The 20,628-nt window shown below is 41.0% G+C and overlaps 1 protein-coding gene across 2 annotated transcripts in view; it reads right to left on the reverse strand.

Moving 5' to 3' along the window:
• ADGRF1 (adhesion G protein-coupled receptor F1) overlaps positions 1 to 20,628 on the reverse strand; it is a 42,380-nt gene that overhangs the window by 1,692 nt on the left and 20,060 nt on the right. Inside the window, exons 8-15 of one of the 2 annotated variants that reach the window (XM_081140417.1) lie at positions 18,503 to 18,654; positions 17,224 to 17,387; positions 15,181 to 15,369; positions 11,352 to 12,725; positions 9,683 to 9,724; positions 8,618 to 8,677; positions 6,498 to 6,564; positions 4,682 to 5,304 (exon numbers count right to left, since the gene is read on the reverse strand). In XM_081140417.1, the coding sequence (XP_080996543.1) occupies positions 5,231 to 5,304; positions 6,498 to 6,564; positions 8,618 to 8,677; positions 9,683 to 9,724; positions 11,352 to 12,725; positions 15,181 to 15,369; positions 17,224 to 17,387; positions 18,503 to 18,654 (2,122 nt within the window). In that variant the 3' untranslated portion in view covers positions 4,682 to 5,230. Of the gene's footprint in view, positions 1 to 4,681; positions 5,305 to 6,497; positions 6,565 to 8,617; positions 8,678 to 9,682; positions 9,725 to 11,351; positions 12,726 to 15,180; positions 15,370 to 17,223; positions 17,388 to 18,502; positions 18,655 to 20,628 lie in introns of those variants that run through there. The other variant, XM_081140418.1, reaches the window with a different exon arrangement.

Consider the following 20,628-nt stretch of genomic DNA (forward strand, 5'->3'; position numbering starts at 1 on the left):
TCCTAGCAGGTGAAAATTCCACACCAACTACGGCTAATTCCTGCTTTGCTTAGAAACAGCCCTCAGGGCTCACCAGCACCCTTGGGCATAAACCCAGGAAACAGAGGTATTGTTTGCTGTTCCGAAACAAAGCTATTATGCTCTAAACTCCCTAATTTATTTTACTCTACAAAACACAGCAGGAACACTGTAAATTGTTCCTCATTAGAGAAGCTGGATTAAAATGTGTTTCAAACCCTCAAATTCCAGAGTGGATCTCAGGTGTGTTTAGCGACCAACAATTGTTCAGGATTTATTTCTTGGTCCGAGTCCGCCCCCTGAAGTTTGCTAAAGGTAAGTACAGCACAGCCCTGCTGCCTCCTTAACAAAGGCAAATTGTCTTTCCATTTAAGGATCTTTCAGAAGGAAATAGATTTGGGGCTTTTAGTGAAATCTGCATCAGTCTCAAAAACATTCTAGGTGCTACCAAATGGCGATTCTTCAGCCACTTTATTTGTTCTAGAAGCATGAGAAAAACTTGAAAATAATCTTTTTAAAATAGCGAGTTACAGCTCTGGAATAGCTTATCTGATAAAAGGCCATAACTGAGGGTCCATTTTCATTTGTCATCCCCTTGACTATAGCCAGGACCTGTACTTCTAATAATAGAAGATGGCAAAAGTTATGGGATATGACTCCCCTGATCACCTTCTATTATACAAGACTCTATCTTAAAAACGTGCTGGAGTAGGAGACTCTTGCAGGCTTAATGACATAAATGGCCATCATTATGCCATTAATGTGACAGGAAAGTGTAGGTGGCTTTGAGGGTCTCAGGTAGCCTCTAGCAAATAGTCAGCAAAAATCCACGGTTCTCATTCCCATGACTGCAAGGAACTGAATTCTGCCAACATCCTGAATGAGCTGGAATTGGATTCTTCCCCAGTCAAGCTTCCAGATCAAAATGCAACCTGGATAGTATATTAATTATGGTTGTATGAGACCCTGAGCAAAGGACCCAGTTAGCTGTGTCTGTACTTCTGATCCATAAAGACTGGGAGATAATAAATGTATGTTGTTTTAAGTCACTGAGTTTGTGGTAATTTTTAAACACAGTAGAAACTAGTAAATATCTTTATTTTTAATTATTTTTTTGTTTTTTATTAGCACTTTGAGAGAAAACTGGTGAATATGCATGTAATCAGTGGGTTAGAAAACACGGCATATTGTGTGCGGCAAACACACTTTTTTTTTGTCTCTCATCATTCTTATAACATTTATTCAAAGTGAAGAGCCAGATCTAGTCCAGCTATGGGTCCAACTTGCTCAGGTAACAGCAGTATTTTGGTCACTTTAAATACTAACATGCTCTCAGTTTGGTAATTATGATGCCCAGTTTTGAGTAAAAATAAAAACTATAAATGATTCGGCATTAAATTTCTCCTCTCCCCCAAATGAGTCCTGCTTTGGGTTGGCCACTCACAATATCACATCTTCTTTTGCTGTTGACATTTTTTTGTTTAGCTTTCTTCACTCTCCTTCCACTCCATCTCAGGTACTGAGGTTTTTTACCTTTCTTTCCCCAAGGAGGTTTGTCTTATGAGATGTAGTCATCATCTTATGGTGTCAGGACTCTCTCGATAACAAGGGAGGGTGCATCCAAGAACTCCTCAGAAACTCCCATATCCCTGTCCTCTCTCACCTGCAATTCCTTTAGCCCATGTAAATTCACCTGTATTCCACGTGGTCACTTGTGACCTCTCCCGTATCTCCTAATCTCATTTCACCTATAGTTCCTTGCTGCTAAGATCTTTCCATTACTTTGGATGGCCCTATTAAACAGTACCCAAAACAACACCATATTGTCTCTCTCTCTCTTGTTTGTCTCACCATGGTCTATGGGAAACACATACACACGTTTGACCTGACAAACTCTAAGCATGTAGGTAGATCTCAACACAGAGCCCATTCAGGGCTCCACTACCACACCTGTGGCCACAGTTCCAAGCAAAAATCAGACCCAGTCAGCCATATACCCTAACTGCTGTGATTCAATAGAAGGCTGAGACGTCTTCTCTTATTAAGTTTGAGGTCAGGGGACAAGCATCCCTCCTTATCTCACCTTTGGGGTAGATGGAGTGAGGAGGCTCACAGATCAGCTTTCTGCAAGGAAATTCTTTTCAGAATATTCCCTTTTGACTTGTATATCTTTGTGGAGTTTGGAACCAATTGGTCCCTACTCATTTCCTTCGAACATTTCTCTTTGGCACTTCTTGTATGCTGCTTCTTGGTGCCTCATGAACCTTATATTTTCCAATGTTGTTTGCATGTTCATTCAATCCACCATCATTACCTAGAAATTCTCCCTTGCTCTCTTTATTTGCATATTATGAAGGCTGTTAATGTCAGGAGATTATCAGACACTCTTAAGACTCTGTAACAGCTCATTCAGAAATGTGTTTTATGTCCTACTTGAACATGTCTGCTGAATGTCCAATGTTTCCAGGGAATTGAACCTAGGGATACTGCCCTGAGTAGGACATGTTTTGGCTGAAAGTGTAGCTTGATCAGCAAATGGTTGGCACAGATCCACATGCTCCACTCCCTTCCTCTTGTATTGGCACCATGTAAATGCATCTACATCCCTTCTCTCTTGTCAGGAGGAGAATGGTGAAAGCATGTGGAGCAGGGACTGTCCAACCTCCATGGGCTTACTCTTCACTAAGTGCTGGCACTCACGTATGCCTTCTCTAGCCCGACAGACAGAACTGCTGACTGTGGGTTCATCCAGATGAAGAGACGGGAAGGGAGCTGCTCAGAACCACTCTGATGCCACGAGAACTGGAAGCTTTAGCAACATCTGGGATCATAGTTCTTGGCATGGGCATTGGCATTTCCATGCTAGGTAGGCATGGGAGTGAAAATTCACCAAGGTTATTCTGTAAGCAGCAACTGTGGATGTGTGAGAGCCAGAACAAGAGAAGGAGGCTAAGGTGGGTGGGCCCAGTCAAGGTTGCCACAATGACTGTGCAGATTATGGCCTGGACTGGCTTAGGTGGCACCATTTATAGTGCAGTGTAAAAATGGCACCCTCTTGAGTGCACGGCCTGTGTGGCCATATGCAGTACTCTTAGAAAACTGGCCACTGTACCTGTGAAATTGCCCTTCTCCATTCCCTTGGAGACTTCAAGAAATAACTGAGGACATGTTGAAAGACCCTAATTTTAATTAAACAGGCACATATGCATTCTAGCTACTTGTTATGGGCTGAATTATGTCCCTGCAAAATTCCTATGTTGAAGCCCTAACCTCCAATGTGACTGTATTTGGAGATAATGCTATTAGGAAGGCACTTAAGGCTAAATGAAGTCATAAGGGTGAGGCCCTAATCTTATAGAATTGGTGTCCTTATAAAAAGAGGAAGAAACACCAGAAAGCTCTATTTGAATGTGAACAGAGAAAAGAACATAGAGAAAAGGTGGCTGTCTATGAGACTGGGTGAATTGTCTCACAGAAAACTACCCTAACAGCACCTTGATCTTGGCCTTCTAGCCTCCAGAACTGTGGTAAGATAAATTTCTGTTTAAACTGCTCAGTCTGTGGTATTCTGTTATGGCAGTCCAAGATGACTAATGTCCTCCTATTGAGAACCTTTAAAAGTGGACATGACTTCATTTTGTAATCACAGGCTGCTGAGATTTAGGACATCATGATTACATGTAAAAATAGTGACTAGGTGATGCCTGAGATCCCTTACAGACCGGAGAGTCTGGGATTCTAATTACAATTAAATGAACAATGCCATTTCCTTCTAGCCTGACTTATATTACCCTCTTCTTATTGTAACTCCACATCCATAACTATTACCCCAGCACAGCCACTTCCCATCCATCTTGCCCTCCTCACATTATTTAACCTCTCTGAGTTTAGTTCTTCCGCTGTAAAATAACATTACTCACCACACAAGCCTATTGTGAAGATTAAATAAGTTAATATATACAAACCATTTAGAATAGTGCCTAGAACATAGTGAACACTCTATAAATGTTGACTTCTTACCATTTTCATCATCACCACCATCATCATTATCACAAATATTGTTGAGAAAAATCAGCTCTTGCCTTAAAAACCACCAGTGCAAATATTTAGGGAACTCAGGAAATAAGCAAGAATCAAAGGCTTTGGCTGTTCCAGGCACTGTAGTCAGGGCTGAGACTCAGGTAAGGCAGAAGAGATGGAAATATGGAAGCAAAATGTCACTTCACACAGTGCCTATTCGTCTGCTCTCTGTATCTCACCCAAAGTGACACTGGCTATATGTGTAAATGACTCAGAAAGTACCTACAATGCATCATGAAAGAAATCCAGGATGCTTCAGGGGATCTCCCTGGACGCTGACAACCAAGCTCTCCCTCACTTTGCGCTTACATAGCAGCATTCTGGGAGTAATGAAGCATGTGTATAACTTCATAAAGCTTTCTTAGGATCGCAGGTAATTTTCAAAGCTATTATGGGGCTGTAGAAATGGAGTAGGAACCAAAAGTCCTAAAAGTCCCCAATAACATTGTATTGGCTTTCCAGTCTCGGCCAGTCACTTCACCACCCGTCCATGTCCTCACTCTGTGCCAGGCCTGCAGCACACCTCACTTCACTGAACTGGGGACTAGATGAAAGTGCCTTGTACACTGAAAAATACTGCTTTAGATAGGAAATGGAAGTTTTCACTTTATTTCTGATTAACTTTCAAAGTTACATAACTGAGCCTAAAAAGCAAAAATAAGCATAAGATCCAACTGGAAGATTTGGAAGGGAAATGACTTTTCTTAGGAAATTTATACCAGTAACTTTTTGGTAAGTGAACATAATCCATCAATTCACCTAAGGCAATTTCATGAAATTTTCTTACTGCTATTCAGGTTGGAAATGCCATATGAATGATGCTATTTTATGAAAAGAGGACACCATAGCTTATGGCAGAGAGAGGCTAGTACAACTGACATAATTTCCAACACAACCTACTCTTCTACCTTTATGTAACAATTCCTTTGAATCAAACCACATGAAAATCAATCTTTCCATTTCATAGAAGTTAAGAGGACAGTGATGAAGTTGATGAAACCTCCTTCTTTTATCCCCAGACTTTTAAATCAGAAAATTCCATCTAATATTGAGCTAATTTCTTCACTGACATTTAGCTCTAAATGTCAAGTTGTTCCAAAAATTTTTTTTCTTGATTTTATGGTTCCCAGCCTTATTCAGTCGATAAAAACTGAGTTAGCATGATGTCATTTGAGGACTCTCCAGTATGAGAAAACGCATAAGTGCCTAAGAGAGGAAAAAGAGGGTTAGAATTCTGGCTACTAGGCTGGAATCAAGCACAAGACCAAAATGAAAAGAAGCCTGTGCAATTCCTCACAACTCTGGACAGTTTTAGGAACACAGTAGCGAAAAATCTAGAATGTAGCCGGTCAACAGGAACAGCATTTTATTAATGCCACAGAAACTGGCATTTGTCAGACATCTCTCATTTGACAGGAGAAGCATCATGTTTTTCAGATATTTCTGGGAAATGGGATAAAGTAGATTTGAGACCACAGAATGTTATTGCCGGAAGGAGCCTTAGTGATCTCTTAGTGTTTTACATTTTACTGATGAGGGACAAAATTTTAAAAGGTAAAGAGGTTTGTAAAAAGCACTGAGGCTAGTCGGTGGCAGCAATGGGACCCATGGCTTCTGGATGAACACATTAAACATTTGGGAAGGAAAGTGTCTTCTCAAGTTTAGGCTCTTGAACTTCATCTGGAGACCGAATTCAAATAATTTTGATTGGACTCTGAAATGAGTTGCCCATTTCCCTACCTTAGTCAGGTACTAATATAATTTTAACATGAAATGGGACTCTTAAGTATGACTTCAACTGAACTTGGCAATGTCTCCTCCTAGGCCTGGATGCTGCAGGCTCCCTTCTTCTCCAGGGATACTGCAACTATTTGCAGCGCTTAAATATCAGCCTTCTGGGAGCTGAATATCATTGACACTCTCAACAGCCAATATATGAGCATAGGAACAAGACATGTCATAGGCAGAGGGGACAGTGCCCTCTTCCCCATAGCAGATGGTGGCTCCTCCTTTTCCAGGAACCCTATAGGGAGGGGGATATGCCCAACACTAAGGCACAGGCACCTGGCCCATGCCCACTGCTCAGCAGCTGGCACAAAAGGAGTGATCTCTAATAAGGACACGACTGATGTCAGTCTAACCACACTCCTTCACCCCTGGCCTCAATGATCAATGTCACAAATTTATATACTGTCTAATTAAGAAAATGCGATCTCCGCAAGTGTAGAATCCCCAGCATCCCTGAGCACCATTCAGATGAACTCCGGATACACAGCTGGCTGATACTCTCATGCTTCCCACATGAATTTTTTAAAAGTCACTATTGAGTTTACCTTATATGATGTGTTCATAGTCTCTCTTTTCCTACCTTTTATGTCCTTTGCTTTATTGCCACTCACCTCTATGCTGCAGCGGGTTGAAAGACTTGACAAATTGGGGTCTGGGAGATAATTCTGATGAGTTTTGCTGCACAAAAGAAAAATTATTTGGACATTAATAGTGTCCTTTGGCGATGGTATACAGTTCCTGACTCCTTGGTGCTATTCACAATCCTTTATTCCATCTACCTAGTGCATCGGTCTCCTTTCAAGAAGTTAGAGAACTCACTTCTTCATTCTGCTTTCATCAATTTAAAATGCCCAAGAACTTATTTCTAAGTGAGTTTTGTTCCTGTATATGCTTAGGACTTCTAACAATAGACTAAAAAACCATTCTAAAGGAGACGCTGTCCTTTTTCATGCCCATGCTTACATTTCTTGGTTCAAATGTTTGTCACTAGACCCTACGGAGGGGAAAACAAAACTTCTAGTAAAAACGGTCTCCAGTAAAGCTTTGCTTTACTCTCCTTTCACTTAGTATTCAAATGTCTTTGTGAATAATGTTCCGTCACTGGTGCAGAGACTACACAGAATTTTTAAAAATTTTAATTACATTATCACACTGAACTAAAATATTTAAAATAAACAGCATGCACTTACTGGGAAAGGTAAAAGTGTTAAGATACATTATGTTCTTTTCTCACTCATTCATTCATTCATTCATTCATTCATTCATTCATTTAACATCTCATATTGACTGCTCTTGTTTGCCAGACACTATTTGAGATGCCACAAATATAGAAAGGAATAAGCTCCATTTCTTGCTACAGTTCATGTCATAAGGAAGCTAAATCAGGATAGGAGAAATAGGTTCTTTTATGCAGCACACAGCCCAGTGATAGTTTCCTGACTTTCATTGAAATATAAAAGTGATTACCCCACATCAAGCTCTGAAAAAATAATATCATAGACATAGGAATGAGAAGTGTCTGAAAGTTTCAACCCAAAGAACTGATTTTCTAGAATTCAGAGTTCATAAATGTATATTAATATAATGCTAATAAAAAGAAAGAAATACAATAAAGGTCTACCTGCCCATGGGCTAGTGATCCCTATTTTACAGCAGTGTTTTACTATCTGCTATGAAATGCAAACTCAGGGAAAATGTTCATAGGTCATAGGTTAATTTCCTCACTGTTTGTTATTTCAGAAGGTTATGTTGTCCCTTATAAAAATCTCTAAACATCCATGTAAGTTTCCATGCACTTAAGTCAGTAGATTTTTATCAAATGCAGAAATCTCTACTTTGGAAACTTTTCTGAAAGACCCTCAATATTTGGCTGAAAAATGAAAGTCTAAATTAACTTCAAAAATACAAAATATGGCCCTGGCCAGTGTGGCTCAGTTGGTTGAGTGTCGTCCTGTACATAGAGAGGTTGCCAGTTCAATTCCTGGTCTGGGCCCATGCCCGGGTTGTGGGCTCGAACCCCAGTAGGGGGTGTGCAGGAGGCAGCCAATCGATGTTTCTCTCTCTCTCTCCATCTCTCTTTAAAATCAATAAAAACATATTTTTAAAAAAATACAAAATATGGATGCAAGTACTTTTTCTAAGTATGTTCTTCTTATATGAATTTCACTTTTGTGGCAAAGAGTGAAACAGGGATCATCTGTTTCCTTACGAATGTCAGCTTATAGACTTAAAAGCTAAAACTGCATGGGACAAAGTCAGTTATACCAGCCTAAGAGAGAAAATTCGGGACCGCATTTTATATATTAGAAGTTAGTCAAGACGTCACCTTTTAGTTTTCTGGAGAAGGAAAAATAGTCTATAGGAGAGCCAAAAAGTCAGGCAGAGAAAAAGTCCTTACCGACTCTAGCTGCTGGGAGACAAGTCAGACGAAAGCAAATGATATTGTTTAAAGGTATTTGCTCACAATAGCACTCACAGACCTGGATGCCTGAGCGTCCTTGAAGCTGTCCATGCCCATTCATTCATTCATTCATTCATTCATTCATTTCCTTCCTCACTCAGCTCTTTAGTTAGTATGACCATGTGCTGGACACTGTGACAGATAACCAGAATATAATGGTGACAGAAACTCTAGGGTTTTATGCAAAAGTGGTCTTTCTGTGGGGCGGGGGAAAAGAAATGGAAAACTGGAAGTTCGTGCCTTGGATGCACGGCAGTGTGAGATAATTACCTTTGACGGTTGCTTCAAAGAGCTTAAAGGAGACAACTTGTTGAACAGCAGTTGTCGCAGCTGTAAGGGCAACAGAGAAATGCTGAGATGCACATATACAATCACACACAGGCAAATCAAGAACAAAACTGCAGACGGAAACTGTCGTTTAATAGTAGTATTTCCTGGAAGCTAATCAAGCTATAAGCGTGGGCATCTGATGAAAGAATGTATCTTCTTTTACTTCTTTGATTTATTTTCTTCACCTATAAACAAATCTAGAATGAAACAAAGAACAACAGTACCGAAAGCCACGATAATTCAGATTCTAGGCATTAGTGATTGGCAATAATTGCTAAACTGAAGTTTATCTTTGAAGGGAAGTGTCGCCTAACCATGTGACTTGTACAAACGAGAGAATTATTTAGGCCAATCAAGAACTGCAAATTGCTTCTTTGTAATTAGCAGTTTTGCGCATGTGCAACAATCGTGTTAATTATAAAATATTTTTACATTCTTGTTAAAGCAAAGCCGACATCGATTAGCTTATTTAACTCTCTCAATGAAATTGCTTAATGGTTGGGAAAAAAATAATAAAAGGAGTTTATTTACATTTTTTCTATTATCTTTTATTTACATTGGTCATCCTTTTTAGGTTATTTAATTTTAGAAGCTATGTACTATATAAAACTCCAGAAATATAGAAGTAGATATATCTTTCAGTATATTCTAAGTAAATGGATAAATGAAAGGACCAAAAGGGAATTCACCCTTAAGGAAAGTACTTTTGCTCTTTAATTACTGCCAAACTATAATTGAAAGTACAAAAATTAAAAGTAAAAACACTTTTCCTTTTCTTTCTATAATGTCACATTATAGGTTGTGATTAGTTCTATGTAACTTATGATCAGCAGGGAGTATTTAGTTCCTTTGTCTCCTGACTGAGCCTGCCTTTTGTAAAATTACAGAATTCTATTACAAAAGTACCCATAATCTAGGCTTTTCTATATGAATAAGGGCCTCAGACCTGAAGGGGAAGGTTAGATGCCTGGGATAAGAGATAAAGAGAAAAATAAATACACGTACCTTACTATCCAAGAGCATTCCAAAACATAAGATGAAAAAACCCTTAAGAAAAAAAAAAAGAATAAATAACATGTTTTATCTTTCCCAGAAGAGAAACCATTTGCAACACTATGTTCTATTATACATCCAACACTGAAGTTGTCTCCCTGCTGGACTCTGGGCCCCTTGAAGACAAGGACACCATGTGACTGCCACAATGCCTGACGTGGCACAAAGTGCTCAAAATATTTTTTAATCGAATGTATAAATAAATAAATTATTGAGTGAATAACGTTTTAGATGCACGCGGAGCTTCGTTCTCCCCTTTGTGTCATCCTAAACCCAATACAAATACCTTCCATTTGCTTCTCTCGCTTAGCCTTTCCTTAGGACAGGCATTAAGTGAGCATTTGCTAAGCAGCTGTGAGGGCAGAGGCACTGCGGTCCCACCCTAAGGCCACGTGGAGGGAGCTGACCTCTGTGAGCACCCATTCCACCAAGTCCGGCCCTTGGGGAAGCCTTGGCAGAGGCTTTCTTGGACCTTGAAATCCTCCTCTCAGGCAGAGCACCCTCAGACATCACCACGGGCCTGCCCTCAACAGAAGCTCCCTGAACCTGTCGCCATTAAGTGCATGCTGTCCATGGTTGCCATCTGTGTCACCACCTAAAGGTTCCCTGCTGATGTGGGTGAAGAGCCAGGTGCTTTTAGGAGACACCTACTGAGCATTTCCTATGTGCCAGGCCCTGCAGTAAATGCTAAACTATCTTATTTGACCCTTGTATTTACTCTGTGATATAAGTAATAACATTATCCCTGTCTAACAGATGGGAGCACTGAGGGACAGAGAGAATGAATAATTTGCTACAGGCCACACCGTTGATAATGTGACATAGTTGAGCCCAGACCTATTTAACTCCTAAGGTTTACCCACCAGTTCCCTGAGTCACCGTGCAGAGGTGACCCAGCAAACCGTCACTGAACCAGGACGGAAGGCTCTCTTCCAGATTCATCAAAACCTGAGGATTGCTCTGTCCATCTGCTCTCCAAACTCTCCTACTGGGGCATGTAAAACCCATTCTTCGCAGCACAGGTGGGCAAACTTGTGCTCTAAAGAGCCAGATAGTAAATATTTAGGTTTTAAACGTCACGCAGCCTCTGTTAAAACTGCTGAACTCCGCTGGTGTAAGAAAAACAGCCACAGATCGTTTGCAAACACACGGGTGTGGCTCTGTTCCAATAAAACATTTCTTGCAAGAACAGCGCTGGCTGCGGTGTGCCAGCTTCTGCTCTGTCGCACTCTGGGGACTACCTTTGCACCATTCAGAGTCAACAAGGACTCTGGATTTATTCCCCTTTCCCTGTGCGCTCTCACAGAGCTCTGCGCCAGAGGAGAACTGAGTTGGCAGCAAGAGAGATCAACGTTAGCTCTGTGAAGCCGAGCAGAATTCAAACCCTGCGGTGGATTACTGAACAAGTCTAATATTCTGCTTCAATATGACAGCAACTGTGGGAAAAATGGATCTTTTTTTTTTTTTTTTTTCCTATTCACCGTTGCCAGGCAATTTTGGTTGCAGTCCTGCTGGAGGCAGGGAGATAAGATAGCCTCTAGCGTTGTCTTACCAACCTCAGTTCTCTATAATGACCCCAGTCACCTGATGGCATGATAGGTGATTCCTATTGGACTCTTACCTGGAATGCATTGAGCAATGCAAAAATGACATGCCAAGCCAGATTCTGGCTGTCCACCATTACTCCTATGCCAAAGCCCCAGGTGAGGCCCAGCAGAGGGGTCAGAATGAGCAGGCCCTTCCCCATGCGGATGACGGTGACCTTGTTGTCCTGACTCAGTCTCTCTCCAACTGCGGGCCTCCAGAGCTTCGTGAGAACTAAGAGCACCACCACCAAATTCACAGCCACGATAGTCAGTGCGGGAACCGCGAGGGCCAAGAGGGGTTTGCTCCCACCAGACCAGTTGAGCCAGCACACGTCTTTCCTTCTGTAGCTATCGCTAGGTTGTGTGACTGCAATGGTGACGACAGATATAATGAGAGGACACCCATAGCCCAGGCAGAACCCAACAGCCATCATCAAGGGCATGGCCAGGTGATGGAACACGAGGACGACCCGGTAAGCCAGCAGGAGGCCGAGCGTGAGCATCCAAAAGAACAAGGAGAGGTAGAAAAAGTGTGTCAAGAACACCGCAGCTAGGCAGACCCCAGAAGGGCTCGCCGTGGCGTCCACGGTGGCAGCAACAATAAACCACACATCAGCAATCAGGAGGCACAGGGATATGTTGACCATGCAAATATGACGGGTGTGCGAGGTTTGGTTTTTCTTGACCTGCTTCCAAAACAGAGCCTCAATGATCAGGCATAGGGTGAGACTTCCAATGGAGACGCCCAGCCCCACAAAGGTGATCCATTTCACAACCGGAATGATGGCAGGGGGGACAAAGGGTGACATCAGCATGGAGAATGAGGTCAGGTGAGTACACCGGCACATCACTATGTCTGGAGTTTCATTCACTAGGTGGCAGCCCGCATCGTTCCACTGCAAATGACTGAAATCCCAAAACACACAATGAGGCTGGCTCAGGTTTGACTCTATCTTGGAAAAAATCAGGAAAACTTCATTTATGGAATAGTTTTGGATAACTGTGGATATCACGGGCCCGTTGACCTGAGCATTTCCAATTTTGGTCATGGGTAGAATGTTCCCCAACGTCAACGAGGCCATGCTAATGATAGTTTCTGGAAGGGACCCCTGGAATTGGTCCAACCCAATTAACACATCACCTCTGATGGGAACGGAGGTATTTTGGGGGAACATTTCAGTCTGATAGCTGTAACCTGTCTTATGTTGGCTTTCAGACACTGGAGTCCCTTTCCAGTTAATGAATTCCCGAGAAAAATTCAGAGGCAGAGCTGTTGGAGGTACCAGAACGCTGATGTTTTCCAGTGTCTCTAGTAACTGTGAGCCGGCGTGCTTTTCTTCCTGCATTAATACTGTCCAGTTGGTCACTGATGTTGAATTAAGGATGTGGTCAGCTATACTGATGACATCCTGAAATGCAAAGGTGAGAGTCAGTTTGTATTTTGAAGAAACAGGTAAGAGGACTGACAGTGGCTAGTCATTAGTACTAAGTATAGAAAAATTGCCCTGAGAATCGGCTCAGTTGAGGACCACATTAAAACTCAACAGTGAAATTAAGCTCAGTTGCTCTGCACAGTGGAAGCTTTGGGTTAAGAAACTTGGGTCAACGGGATCATGTAAGTTTCAGGGTGATCACCCTGGGGCATTCATGGGCACACAGAGGTTTCAGCATGGATGACAAAGAATCCTGCAGCTGGGCTGCAGTAATGTGCATTTCCTTCTCCAGAAATAGCAAACGTGACCACATTACTCCTCAGCTCAGAGTGTGACATGACTGTTAACTGCTTTCCCATGTTATGCTTGTTCTGCTAACATCAGAAGTTATAAATCCATGTCACGGACATTCAAGTTTTAATTCATGTGTATTTATTATTTTTGTTTAATAGAGGACAGAATGTAAAGTAAAAATCCTTAAAAACTGGAGGCAAACGCAAGGAAGTATTGAATTGTCGGTGTTAAGGGTCAGTCTTAGTTTGAGAGATTTCTTTTCCAAACCAGTGTTTGAAAATGGCCACTTTGTGCCTCCCGATCCTCTGTCTTTCTTGGGGCTCTGGTTCCCAGGTATTCTGCCCCAAGTGTTTGTCACTCTGTACCAGTATTACCCTAACCTAGCCCTCTATGGTTTCCTGCCCAAAATCCCATACCTCACTTCTTCTGCTGTCTCCAGGAACCTCTATCTTCTTTTGGTTTGTGTTTGCCTGCTCTGTTTTGCTCTTTAATTAATATTTAGACTTTTTATGTCATTTTGTCTTAGTTGGTCTCTTGCAAACAACACATGGTCAAACTTTAAAAAAAAATCTGAGCACCTTTTCTTTGATTCGGGAGTTTAACTTATTCATATTTAGTGTCATTTCTGACATAATGGTCACTTTATATAGTTAAGTATAATTGTGTGATTATGTAACATTATACATTATATAATCCAATTCTGCAAAATATTATATACTCTAACAAAATGGATAGATCCAAAATGTTTGGAAGGATATTTACTTAATAACTATTTATTGAGTACCTGCTACATGTTCACTTGTCCTTCTTCCAGGCATTGATGAGATACCTAAAATGTAAGCAGTGTCTATTCTTGGCAGAGCAGATTATTCTTTTCTTTTTGCTTATTTGCATTTCTTTTAGTAATCAAGTCTTATTTCTGTAGTTTTAATTTAATTTTTAAAAATCCCAACCAAAGCATGAATTTCCAGTAAAAAAAAAAAAAAAAAAAGGAAGTTCTTAAAGTATACACAACTAAAGTCAGAGTTTTGGGCCACAGGAAAGAACTGCAGACTGCAAACAGATATTAAAGAGTTGGCACCTGTGTCACACAGTGTCGTCGGCTGCAGAGACTCATCCCTTCCTCTAAGCCAGGTGCTGCCCAGCTGGCCTGCCTACAGGACACTCCCTGTTACTGTGAACTCACACAATTGATCCCTTGAGTTCCTTGTACACGGCAGAGGAAGCAGTAAAAATCACCACAAAGAATATTACATGACTCTTCAATCTTTTTCAACAGTTCCCCTTCAACTCAGTCTTTTGTCATTCCTCCTATGAGGTAGAGCATTAAAGTGGGCCCTTCAAAACCCTTATGCACAGTTGGTGGGATTGCAAATTGGTGCAGCCACTATGGAAAACAGTATGAAGGTTCCTCAAAAAGTTAACAATAGAACTGTCATATGACCCAGAAATCACACTTCTGAGTATATATCTGAAGAAATCCAAAACACTAATTTGAAAGATATATGAATCCCTATGTTCATTGCAACATTATTTACAATAGTGAAGATATGGAAGCAACCTAAGTGTCCATCAAAAGATGGTAGGATAAAGAAGATGTGGTACATATATAAAATGGAATATTACTTTGGTCATAAAAAAGAATGAAATCTTAACATTTGCAACAACATGGAAGGACCTAGAAAATATTATGCTAAGTGAAATAAGTCAGAGAAATACCATATAATTTCACTTATTTGTGGAATCTAAAAAACAATAAATGAACAAACAAAACAGAAACAAACTCATAGATATAGAGAACAAACTGATGACTGTCAGATGGGAGGGGGTTTAGGAGATTGGGTAAAAAAGGTGAAGGAATTAAGAAGTACAAATTGACAGTTACAAAATAGTCACAGGTATGTAAAGTACACCACAGGGAATATAGTAATAATATTGGAATAACTATGTATGGTGTCAGATGAGCACTAGGCTTATCGGGGAGATCACTTTTTAAATTGTATAAATGTCTAACCACTGTGCTATACACCTGAAACTAATACAATATTGAATATCAACTGAAATTGAATAATTAAAACAATTTTTTAAATAATAATAATAAATAAAGAAGGCCCTTCAAGCACAGGCAAGACCATACCTCCATTGTTGAATTGGAGACCCCGAAATGGCTAGCCAGTGACAGAGATGAGACGCTGCCCAGAATAGACACCACGGAAGCCAGATTCCCAGCTGTGGTTGATGGGTTTTGCTGAATGATGACTGAAAGATTTCGCACCAAGGATGACACGGCTACCTCAGTGGCATTCTTTGCAATCACACTGAAATTCTAGAAATTAAAGGGTTAAGTTCTAAAAAAACATGTGCTTGTTTTTCATCCAATTTAAATCAGAATTCTCGGCTACATCACTAACATGTGTATGGTGCATTATAATGTAGGATGTTATATAACAATGATAACGATGGCTGTGACTCAGTGCTTTCTATATTTCAGAGCTGTTATTCTGGGCTAAATGCTTTACTAGGGATTTATTGATTTAATCCTTACACTACCTTTTGAGGGAGGTATAATTAACGAAATTGAAACTTGAAGAGATTTATTAAAATCATTTTTGTATAAATTATTATCCTAATTATACAGAAACTGATGTTCAGTGAGATTCAGTGACTGTATACACAGTACCCAGCTAGGAAGCGACACTAAATCCTATTATAGTCACTATACTATACTGAGAAATCCTTGTAAGACGGGAAGACAGAGGGACGTACATGGAGATCTGACTATACTTGGTCACTGCATTTGGAATTTTACTTCTTCCTTGAAGCTCCCATCTGTTGCCACCACTCTGGGTTAGTTTGGAAGGCAGCCAAGAAGGGATATTCTTTTTCAGTCAAAACAAAGGAACTCAGATCCTATATGTTTTCCTTTTTGCTCTTCTTGGCGGACAGCGCTGTTCTCTACTCAGGGCACCTGGGATCTGCCTGCCTTCACCCTCACGTCCTCACATAGACATGGTCCATCTCCATGACAGAGGTAAAGAAGGCAAGAGCAAGGATAGAGTACAGGGAATATAGTGCCATCTGGTCCATTCTCCCTCCCCACTTTACAGATGAGGAAACTGGGGTCCCAAGAGGGAGAAGTGAACATTCCGCAGTCCTTTAACAAATACAATTCTGAGGTTCCTACTGCAGTAGCAGAGTCTCTGACAGAAGTTCTGCTCAATATGGAGAACTGTTTGCAGAACAGTGCCTGTGAACCGGTCTTGGAGTCCCTCTTTCCTATGGCTTGTGTTCTAATTCCTCACCATTTGACTCAATCTAGCTGCCTTGTCTTAAGTACTTGAACCTTCCAAAGAGAGCATCGTGTGAAGGTCATAGCCCTGGACTGGGAATCAAAGGGCCATGTTTCTTTTTTCTTTTTTTTAATATATCTTTATTGATCTCAGAGAGAGGAAAGCAGAGGGAGAGAGAGAGACAGAAACATCAATGATGAGAGAGTCATTGATCGAGCTCACAACCCGGGCAAGTGCCCTGACCAGGAATCGAACCCCGATCGCCTGGATCCCAGGTCAATGCTCAACCGCTGACCCACGCCCAGCAGGGCCATAGGGGCCATGTTTCTAGTTCAGCACTATTGCAGAGGGACAAACTGTTAGCCCCTTAGTCTTTCACTTCCTAATCTATAAAAGGAGTTTGATAAACCAGATGACTCTTAAGATCCATTGCAGTTCTATTGTTCTATATGACTCACCTTTGTCTGACCCCAAGCCCTGCCCTGGTTTCTGACGTGTGTACATTTTCGCTTGCACTAAGTCCATAACTTTTGACTCACATCTGCACTTGGATCTTTGATTCTCAGGCTTTCTGAGCTTCTGCGGCCAGCTTAGTTGTTGTCCTACCATCTAGTGCAGACTTATTCAGCATTGATTCACTCAGTTGCAGCACCTCTCTCCACCAAAACCATCAACTCTGACACTTTCTAACCTTCTTAGCTGCCACCTAGATGCTGCTACTCATGCCCACACTCCTTGGGTTTACCAGGGTCTGATGCCACCCTCATGGTCTGTGTATTTACAAATGGGACAATTGGATATGTTTTACCCTCCGCCTAGCCATGCTCAGTGGGAAGTGCCCACTGTGAAACTCAAAACCAGGGCAAGCCTGCAAGGTGGAAATGCTTTACCTTCTTCAGTTCTTCCAGCTGAGAGAGCACACATGTCTCCCTTGTGACTTGCCACCCGGAGGGCTGGCACTTGGCTGTGATGTTCCCGGTATAGCCGCTGCTACAGGGAAGAGTATATTCATCATTCTTAAATCCAAATCCAAAGACAACACTGTTACACTGAACTGGAAGAGAATGGAAACAGAGAGGGGAAAATGTCTCTGAGTGTCCTGGCACTCTCTATAAATCATATAGCTGTGCTTTAGAAATCATATTTCCAGAGACAGTGCTCAGCAAAATTCAGGAGTAGGAGAAGGTTGTCTTTGATGCCCATGTTCATCCCTATCAGCACCCTTCCCTCCTTTCTCATGCCCTACCCTCCCTGAGACTGGCCCTTCTCCCTCCAGGGGTCTGATCTTTGCCAACAATCTTACTTTTAGTGGGTTATCAACTAATATGTATTAGGTGAAAATAAGACATGGTGTGAAATATTTTTACCCTTTAAGGGAGTGCTAGAAAACCAGGAAAGTCTTCAAAACACTATGGAGCAAAGCAATAACAATATGGTTAAAAAGGGGGCAGTTGCCATTTGTGGGTGATATGTTCTACTTTGTACCCAGTTAAAGGCTACTCACATTGTGACCAGACACTAGTTACTCTTGCAGCTGCCTTTTAATAATATAGTCTTCCCATGACTGGGACTCGGAGGAAGGGACATTAAATGAGCTGTGTTTTTTGGTTGGTTTTCCCCATTGCTGTGTCCTAAGTGCCTAGACACTTTAAACACTTAGTAAATATTTGTTGAAAAAGTGTTGTTGAAAGTGACACAGATTTTGAGAGGCGGGGTTTAAGATTGAATGTAAACAAGTAAAATGGGAGAAAAATACCTGAAGAAAAGAAGTAGTGTGTGTGTTTGTGTCTCTGTGTGTTTGTGTGAGTGTGAAAGACCTAAATATACACATTCTTTCCTTGGTTCCTTGAATTATACTCAGGAATATTGTCTGCCCAGAGATATTTCGACATGTATACCAGTAAACTATTGCTGAATCATTCCATCATAGCCTGAGGGAAATCAGTCTTCCACAACATTTACAGTGGAGATCAGATCTCAGATTAGCAAGGAGCTGAACTAGTCGGCTGAGATTGAGCTTCACCATAAACAGTTGCCTGTTTCTGCTGAAAGTCAGTCTTAGAATAATCCTGTATCAGAAACCTCTCCAATATGCCTCCTAAAGGCACAAATGAACGACTAATTAAAGGTCTCCCCTAACCTGAGCAGAGGGTGGGAATTTCGTGTTACCTTTTCCGAACACTCTGAAAGAGTCATCTTCCAGTGGAAACAGCTTCTGAAGGCCTTCCTCAGCCTCCTCGGCCGCCTGTTCAACGGCTGACAGCAGCTCAGATGTGCTGCTGGAGCCAACGACTTCATATCCAGCAACGATGCTTCTGCCTCTTGAATGATTATGTGCAAAGAAAAGTGAGATTCATGTATCCAGTCACTCAGGGCCTACTCTGTGTATACTCAGCGTGGGGTCCACAGGAATAAATCAGACAGATTTGGCCCCTGCTTTCGTGGAGCTTCTATTCTAGACAAGGGGGCAAGATAAATAAGAAACAAGTAGCCTCTCTATACAAGCATTTATATGATCATGTAATATATATTGTTTTTTTGTTAAGTGTTATGGGAGACAGGAGCAGTGATAAGAATAGCTGGGAGATATGGGTCCACTTTAAATAAGACTGGTCAGAAAAGGCTTCTCTGTGCAGAGGGTCTTTGCAGCTGAGGCCTGAATAATGAGAAGGAAAGGCCAGTGATGCAAAGACCATTGGTGTGGCGTGCCAGCACATGCAAAGGGCCTGAGGCAGGAAAATGCCCGCAAGTGTGACAAATTTAAAGACTAGGTGTCAGGTTAAGAATTGGGATTGCTTCTTGATGCCTAAATATTTCAATGTGGATTTTAAGAACCCTGGGTGAGAGTAAATGAAGAGTTGAATAAAATCAATTTAAGTTAGAAGGAAAAATAAAGAAGGGAAAAAAGAAAAGACTAGTGTAACTAATGTTCAATGGGCAAGAGAGAGAGATGGGTAGGAGATGAAGTTGGAGAAGTAGCCAGGAACCAGATCACAGAGGACATCATCAGATTTATTATTTAAATTCATCACTCTGGCTGCTGTATAGAAAATAGATGGAAGGGAGGCAAGCAGGGAAGCAGAAAGGCTAATTAGGAAAGGAGACAATAACAAGAACTTAGGTGCTTTTGGGAGAAGTGGTCAGATTCATCTTGTATTTGAAGACTGAGTCATAGGAATTGCTAATGGAGCATCTTTCAGGCATCGGAGAAAGAAATCAGTCAAGGATGACTGCAAGGAATGGACCAGTTGTAGTATATTCATACAATGGAGTATTACTGGGCAATGAAAAGGAAGGAAGCACTGATACTCGAAAAAACAAGAATGAATCTCAAAGACATTTAAGCTGAGCGAAAGAAGCTAGACACACAAATACTATATACTGGGTGATTCCATTTATGTGCAGTTCTGGAATAAGCAAAAGTAGCTTATGCTGATTGGGATAAGATCAGTGGTTATTTCTGGTAGGGGTAGAGTGGACATGGAGATTGGCTGGAAGGCGGCACAAGGGAACTTTGGAGATGATGAAAATGTTTTGTGTTAATAGGAGGTAACTTGTACAAGCATTTGTCAGAGTTTATTTAATTTCTTTTTTTTTTTTTACTGTAACAAATCATTTTTTTAATTTATTGTTTTCATCACCATTTACCCCCCATAACTTCCCCCACCTGCACCATTTATGAGAGTTTATTAATCTGTATTTTAAAGTTAGAGCATATCACTAAATGTAAATTATACCGCAGTAAAAAGTTAAAGGGTGACTCCAGGGTTTGGGTCTGTCCAACAGAGAAAATGGTATTGCTGTAATCGAGATGGGAGAAGTAGGTTGAAGGTTTTGAGGAGAGTTGGAGGGCCCCCATTTTTGACACATTATGTTTGACACGCCTACTAGAAATTCAAGTGTAGATGGTAATAGGCAAGTGGATTTTTGGGTCTGAAGTTTAGGAAAGAGGCCAAGCTCAAGCAATACACTTAGAAACCATCAGCTTACAGATGGTGTTTGAAGTCATGAAAGCAAATGAGATTACATGTATTAATTAAGCTAATTCTGCAGGAACTTGATGAGGTAAACGCTGTATTATCCCCATTTCATAGATAAGGGAGCTGAGTCCCAAAGAGAAGTTGAGTCAGATAATTTTTAATCACTAATTGGTGAATTAGAATCTCTGACACATCAACGCTCAAATTCTTAATCACTACATTGAATCACCACTCACAGCATATAAATAAATCAAAATACCTTTTTATGTAGTAATGGTCATAGTATCTTTGCGTTGATGTGGCCCTTTTATATTC

The sequence above is a fragment of the Miniopterus schreibersii genome (assembly GCF_964146895.1).
Source record: "Miniopterus schreibersii genome assembly, chromosome: 6".
Taxonomy (NCBI): Eukaryota; Metazoa; Chordata; class Mammalia; order Chiroptera; family Miniopteridae; genus Miniopterus; species Miniopterus schreibersii.